General features: G+C 35.5%; 1 protein-coding gene across 1 annotated transcript; it reads left to right on the forward strand.

The window, feature by feature from the left end:
- Positions 1 to 1,035: 1,035 nt before the first annotated feature.
- On the forward strand, positions 1,036 to 6,127 carry LOC136035156 (zinc finger protein 271-like). The gene has a single exon (XM_065716714.1). It carries the CDS (start codon positions 1,700 to 1,702, stop codon positions 2,639 to 2,641), a length of 942 nt encoding a protein of 313 aa, XP_065572786.1. The 5' UTR covers positions 1,036 to 1,699; the 3' UTR covers positions 2,642 to 6,127.
- The last annotated feature ends 1,893 nt before the right edge of the window (positions 6,128 to 8,020 follow it).

Genomic DNA, 8,020 nt, shown 5'->3' on the forward strand with positions numbered 1-8,020 from the left:
TATTTACTTCCTTTTGATGGAGGAATACTTGCCAGCATTCATTCTGTTCGGAGCCTTGTGCGTGCTGGTGGATGCTATTGCTTATTTAGGATATTTGTTCTGTTTGAACTGTTTGAACACTTGCCAGTAAGTGTCTGTTTAATGGATTTTTGATTTGGTTATTAGCCAATCTAGGGGAGATTATTGAATAATTTTATGATGTCTCTCACGAAGTCGTACTTTGATCAGAAACACACTGAGCTTATGACGAAGATTCTTAGCCTGGAAAAGGGGATTGAGGCTTTGCGAACCGCACAACACTTTCCGTAAAAACCGCAGAGGTTAGACCCTTACCACTTTCTAGGAATAAGCTGAAATCGGGGTGCTAGAAAAAAAATGACAGATGACAAAATGAGTAAAGTGATGAGTAGAGTACTCATCTTCACAGATGAGTAAAGTGAAAGTTCTGAAAATAAGTGAAATTTTCAAGAGTGGGAAGTGCCGCAAGATAAAGACAGCTTATATTGAATCGAAAGAGATGGGTAAAGTAAAAGCTTTCAAAGTAAGTGAAATTTTCAAGAGTAGGAGTGCTGTAAGTTAAGGACAGCTTATATTGAATCAAAATAAATGAAGCCATGGAGCATATTTCAAAAGGTCTGTGACAAAACTGAGTCACCAATTCTAAACACTAAGTTTAAGGGCCTCGATCGCCTATGATCGTGTAAAAAACAAGTAAAACCATGTTAGGTTCCTGGTGTAAGGGTGATTTTAAATAAGTTCTTTATCAAAAATTTACATTTCTAGAAAAATATTTGTAACAAACTGACCAAAGGACTTACCAACAGCTAAAAAAAATATGTATATTTTCTTAAGCCTTTTTTTGTGTGCTATTAGATAGTGCTTAGAATTTCCTTGTGGACAATTGTGTCTCTTTTATGGTCTTCTAGACATTCATCATCATGCTGATAGCAATGCTTAAAAAATCGTTCCTTAAAGTAATTTTTAAATAAGTGAAAATTATTAACGTAAAAAATAAAACATTTAGTCTACAAAAAATTTTTTAGGCTAAAAACGAAAGCTGAACATCAATTGAGTTGACACCTAAGTTTGTTCAGAAATCATGATGAAAGGGGGAAAGGAGGGCAGTTATCCCTGTAGATCCTAATTTTTAGAACTACATAATTGTTTTCTGATGTCTATGAATTTATTGGACAATGACCTTCATAATTTATGGAATGTTGCTGTTAAATTAGTTATCAAAGTGAGACTATGATACTAGCTTTTTTCAATTTTTTTTTTATCCTGTATGACTTTCAAGTTTGAAATCTGAAAAAGATTTTTTATGTTATTATTCCAATTCTGATACATCTATTAAGTGAAACTAATTTCAAGTTTTGTTCTTTCATTTTTGTTTCATTCGAAAGTGATAGGCAGTGTAGATCCCAAACTGGTAACAGTTATAAAATCTTCAACTTTCATTTTTAATTGCTATGATGCCTAATTATTGAATCGTTTTTACCTTATCTACTTTTAATAGTTTTTTTTTACTATAGAGATAATTCATTTTACTGTGTGCAGTTCTGATGGTGTGGATCAACCAAAACTCTTTAGCCCAAAACCAATCTTGAATGTGAAAAAGCTGACACAGAAGGATATTGATGAATTAACAGCTGGTTTTTGGCGTTGTGGCTCCTGTGGAAAAGTAGAAAAACCGTTTTTTATGCTAAATCTTCACATCAACACCGGCTGTGAAGAACTTTCCCCAATAGAATGTGACATCTGCCCTGCAATATTTAGGGAATACAGAAATTTTGTTGTTCATATTATGAAACACCAAATGGGACAGACAAGAAGATGTCCTATTTGTTTGTGTGAATGTATTGGTGATGTGAGTCAACATTTAGTTGACTCACATCATGCTAATTTTCATGGTAATTTTTCCCCAAGCGCCTCTGAGTTAGAACTACAGGGAAGTTCATCACTAGCTGTTACACAGAATCATTCTACAAATGCTTGTTTTAATTCATTCAAATTGGATTCTGAAGCAAAAAACTTGGACAATCATAAGATATATTTGAATAGTTCCTTGCATGGTAAGAAACACAAAACATTAAAAAGACCGAAAAAAGTTCATTTAAAGATAAAGCAATACATTTGTGACGTGTGTAACAAGAGCTTTTCTCGGTCAAACAATTTGCTTACGCACCAAAGAGTGCATACTGGTGAGAAACCGTTTAAGTGTGATATATGTGAAAAAACTTTTTCTCTGTCATGCAATTTGATTAACCACAAAAGACTACATACTGGCGAGAAACCGTTTACGTGTGATGTATGTGGGAAAACTTTTTCTGTGTCAAACAATTTGATTACGCACCAAAGAGTGCATACTGGTGAGAAACCGTTTAAGTGTGATATATGTGAGAAAAAATTTTCTCAGTCAAGCAATTTGATTAGGCACCAAAGACAACATACTGATGAGAAACTGTTTAAGTGTGATATATGTGAAAAAACTTTCTCTGTGTCAAGCCATTTGATTCAGCACCAAAGAGTGCACACTAGTGAGAAACCATTCAAGTATGATATAGGTGAAAAAACTTTTTCTGTGTCAAGCAGTTTGATTAGGCACCAAAGAGTGCACGCTGGTGAGAAACCGTTTAAGTGAGATATATCCAAGATATAATAATCTTCTGAAATAAATCTTAATAATCATATAACAACCCATTCTTAGAAAAAGTGCTAGTTCATATTTCACAATTGCAATTTCTGTGGTCTTGCTGGATCCTATTGTACTCTTTTTCTTTACTTTGCTATTCTTTTATATTTTTATCAGTTCATTAATTAATTCATTTTCTCTTCGAATATTTTTGTTTATTTCCTGAAAACATCTGATTTTCAAAGAAGGAGAAACATCCACCAAAAGTCTAGCAATTTTTATGAAAATAGCGCCATTAGATTCAGCAAATCTAAAAATCGTATTGTAGAGGTTTCAAGGTCCACGAAAATGTGGAATTTATATTTTTCAGCCATAAGAAAGATCACGGATGAGTGTTTATTATTATTTTGTTGTCTTTTTTTTCAGGGGGGATTGTACTGAACCAGTAGTCCTAAAATACCACGAGATGACTCATTCTAAAAAAACCAAACAATTTGAGCCATTTTTAAGCGATCAAACAACTGGAGTTGATAAGACCCCATCCCACATCTATCCCCCCTAAAGCACCCCATAAAAATCTTTAGATACCTATTTGATTAAGTGGGTTTGAAAAATTTCCATAGCTTTATCTTTAGGGATGGCAATAACCCACGAAGCCTTCGGGAAAAGGACTTTAATTTTGCAGTTTTCTCACTGTGAAATGTAAAGAATTATTTTCGGAAGTTGGGGGAATTTTCAATTGGGATGAACGTTTCTCTGAGAAATTTGAAACTTAGGGGTATTTCCTGGCTTAATTTGAAATATATCAGGTGTATGCATAGCAGTGTCTGATATGCTCTTCAATGTCTTTTGTAATTCTTGGCCAAAAAACGACTGAGGAACCTCACTGTTTAGTCTTTTTGATGCTCAAATGTCATGCATGTATGCAGTTGAGGATTTCCTTACGGAAATTCTTGGGTGTAACTAGGAGATCTCCTTTTAGTATTATATCGTCTATGATTGTTAGATCATGTCTGACATTCAAGAATGAGCTGATGTTTGGTGAGAGGTTTCTTCTGGCTTCCGGCCAACCCCTTTGAACGGTCTTAGCGAACACAATCATTTGAGCGTCTGCTATTGTCTCTTGTTTGAGCTTTTCGAGTCTGCCGTTGCTGATTGGTAGTAGTAACATCACTGAGTGTATGCATGATTCAATTTCCTTTTGCATTGTTGTATCCTCTTCAAGAAGATACAGGCGCGACAGAGCATCGGCTACGAGGATATCTTTGCCTGGGCAGAATAATACTGTGAAGTCGTATGGTTGGGTTCTCAGTAGCATTTGTCGAATTCTTGGTAAAGAATTTGATATTGGCTAATTCAGGACTACTTCGAGAGGCTTGTGGTCAGGTACCACCCTGAATTTTCGGCCTTAGAGGTATTCATGATAGTGCATACATCCAAACAGAATGGCATAAAGTTCTTTTTCTATTTGCAAATAGTTCTGTTTGGTGGCGTTCAGTGCACATGACGTGAAAGAAACTGGTTTCTCCTATTGAATGAGAGTGGCTCCATGGCCAAAACTTCGAAGCATAAACTTATACCTGAATGTTCCCTGCTCTTGGATCAAACGATGCAAGGGAACTGCAGATGGCTTCTTTGATGTTTGTAAAAGCTGTGTCATGCTGGTGCTCCCACTTAAGCCGCTGTTGTTTTGCTAGATCACGTTGTGGCCGGCTTAGTGATGAGAGGTTGGGGATATACCGTGCAAGAAATTTCATCATTCATAGTACAGTTTGGAGTTACTCTTCGGTGAATGGGGGCCTCATTTCTTTTAGTACGCTGACCTTTCATGGATCTAGGTGGATGCCATTTTCCGATATTATGTGTCCAAAGTACGGTATGCTTTTGCGTCCAAACACACATTTCTCTGGGTTGAACTTGACAGCTTTTTCACGTACCTGGATTAGCGCGCTGCGGACATTGGCGTCATGCTCTTCTATGGTTTTTCCTGATAAGATGATGTCATCAACTATGATAGAGAACCCTTTGATACCCTCAAATGTCTCTTCCATGCATCTCTGGAATTCGTCCTGTGCTGAGATTAGACCAAACGGCATACGTTTGAACTTGTATTGACCATATGGTATGTTGAACATTGTTAATTGAGATGAATCCTCATCAAGGGTGTGAAAACAGTATCCATGGCGGGCATCGAATTTTTTGAAGAATTAACACCAGAATGTTTCAATATTGTGTCATAATATGTGGGTATTGGGTGGTGGGGTCTTTTGACAGCCATATTTAAATCATGTAGGTGCATACCCGGAGGCTTTGTCAGGCTTTTTGACCACAACTGCTGCATTCACCCAGTCTATGGGGTAAGAGACTTTTTTGATGATACTCAGTTTTTCCATTATATCTAATTCTTTCTTGAATCCGTCCTGAAGGGCTATTGGGATGCGTCTGGCTCGTATGGCCTTTGATTCTGCCCCTTCTTTAGGAGTAATGCGACACTCCTTCAAGTTGCCCAATACCTTGAAAAGGGTCTTAGAATTCCTGCATGAAAAGGGTCAACTTTGGGATTTTGTTTTCATCTCTCAGTGTCAGCTTGATTAATTTCAGTTTTCTGCTAGTTTCAAAGCCTAGAATTGGTATGGGGGCATCTTTCACTACAAAGATGGGCTGTTTTTAATTGTATCCATTGGTGTATGAACAGGTGAGGCTGCAAAAACCGGTTGTTGGGATTCTCTGTCCTCCAAAACTAGTGAGGACTTGTAGTGTCTTGGTTATTTTTGGCCTTTTGCCATTTAAACCATTGAGGTATTGACACTTCTCTAAAGTCCATTTTATTCGTTTTATATTTTCTTTGCCAATTTTCTGTGCCTATCCTTTTGATTCATTGATTCGTGAAATATTTTTGTTCATTTCTTTGTTTTTTGTTGTTGTTTTTTTAATTGTAAGTCCGTATGTGTATGCCTAGTTGTGTTAACATCCCTGTGAAGTCTATTTTCTTTTTCTTTTAATATTTTTCCACCGTTTTAAAAAGTTTCTTTGCATATCCTTTGGACTGAAAAATTTTGAATAATTACTAATACAGGTTTCAGTCTGTCCTAGGAGAAGTAAATCTTTAAAACCATGATTATCACTAAGATTTATACTCAGGGAGGGGGGAATGTCTGCTGATTAAGTGAATGTTCCAATTAGGCGACGTTCTTTTAAAGTGATTATAAAGTCTTTTGGACACCGATTCAGATAATAAAGAAACGAGAAACTTTTGTTTATCCATACAACCTGGTTAAGAAGAACCCAAAGGACCTTTTTCAAAGGATATATACTTATTAATTCCTGTCCTTTTAAGTTTTAATGATGCTCTTTACTTTCAGTAGAAAAAATATATCTTTTTTAAAACAAAACTAAGTTTCTGTCATGATAGTCGAGTCTACAAGGGTTGACAGCGGGTTTTATTAAAGAACGAGTTTAATCTTTTCTAATTAATATGTTGATGTTTTTAGACTTTTGGATTCTCCAATGACAAAAAGAAAAATGCTAATATTGATAAAATTTACAGCTCTTTATGTTGGCACTTCTAAGACGAGTCTACAGAAAGCAAGATGATACGATCAGGAACTTAAAATAAAGCCATTAAACATCCATCTAAAAATGTTGCTTCAATACTTTTAGAGAATTGGCATGTTATGACCGATTTTCAAAAAGGTCCAAATGCCTTTCCTAAGATTCTATTAAGCTGTAACCATTTGATGATGAGAACCTTATGGTTTGTTTCATGTAGTTAAATGGTATGAACGGTGTTCAAACAGTTCGTGGTAACGCATTGAACGACCTGGCTTAATATTAGCTAAAACTCTAAAATCGGAATCGATTATCAAAAGAATCGGCTTATGTTGCTGATATCAAATATGTAAGTTTCATTAAGTTTTGTTATGCCCATCAAAGGCTACAAGACTCAGAAAATTTATCTGATTTTCAAAAAAGGGGCAAACAACACATAAAAATCACACAATCTAAATGAAAATGACAGAATCAGATTGAGCGTATCAGAGAACCCTGTTATAGAGGTTTCAAATTCCTCTCTGTAGCAACGTGTAATTTTGATTTTTTTTTTTCTAGAAGAAAGTTCACGGATGCGTGTTTATTATTTGTTGTTGTCATTTTTTCCCGGGGGTAATCGTATAAACCTGGTGGTCCTAGAATACTGAAAGAGGACTCATTCTAACAGAAATCAAAAGTTCTAGCACCCTTTCAAGCGACCAAAAAGATTGAAGGGCGACTAGGCCGTCTCCCTCGTCTTTTTTCTCAAAATCGTCCGATAAAAATTTCCGTCCGAACACAACACACATCCATATGAGATATATGGGTGGACTAAAACATTATATAAAAGTAATAAAATTTGTCATGGTAAGACATTGATCAAATATCGAATTGCTCGAACTTTTTGTGCGACTATTGTTTCAACAACATTAGACATAGACATAGACATTTTTTATTTTCATCCAAAACATATAAATTAAACAAAGAATTTACCATTAACGGCCACTCTTAAAACATTGGCTCCTTCATATACAGAATGTTTCCATTGATGTCCTAGGGCTCAGCTACTCTTGAATATAAAATAAAACTGATTTTTGCAATATTAACAGAGAGTAAGCTTAAACTAGTAAAAATATGAAAACTTTTTAAAACGCGACTAGCCTTCAAGTTCAAACTATGTAAACACCGACTAGAAAATATTAATGCAGTATCATCAGCAAACTAGATTAGACAAGAACCTGGCAGATAAAACATCATCGTATCAACATATACTAATTACAGTAGAGGACCAAGCACCAAGCCTTGTGGGACCGCACAAGCTACAGCAATTTGGACAGAAGCCACATCAATCAAAACATTAATAAACCTACCATTCAAATAACTTTCAGACTATTTTAAGCGTGATCCATTCATACATACACATTCCAATCCCAGCAATAAAAATCTAAATTCAACTTCGCTTTTTCAATTTCTAAGAATTAAAGAATACTATTAGGAGAATTTTGTTACGAGATATGTTCAATTTGTTGAATGTATAATAGTTCTGTTAAATTTGTTTTTGCCTCTTTTGCTATGGTGATTGATACTAAAGTGCTCCCCCCTCCCCCTTTCCTGCCCCTTTTTACCAAAATGCATCCCATCAAGATTTCAAGATAACCATTTCGTTCAAAATAGTTCATAGGTCAAACAAATATGCCCGTGGTGCTTGACAAAACCCAGTACAGACACCAGAGGAACGGCTATAAGTCACCCAAATTGCCTACTCTTAAGGTATAAGGTGTCTTATAGAAAGATAGTATAAGAAGAAAGAAAAATGTTTTATAGAAAGGTTGTATAAGCTTTAGAGTTTATATGACGGCT

The sequence above is a fragment of the Artemia franciscana genome, chromosome 14, assembly GCF_032884065.1.
Source record: "Artemia franciscana chromosome 14, ASM3288406v1, whole genome shotgun sequence".
Lineage (NCBI taxonomy): Eukaryota > Metazoa > Arthropoda > Branchiopoda > Anostraca > Artemiidae > Artemia > Artemia franciscana.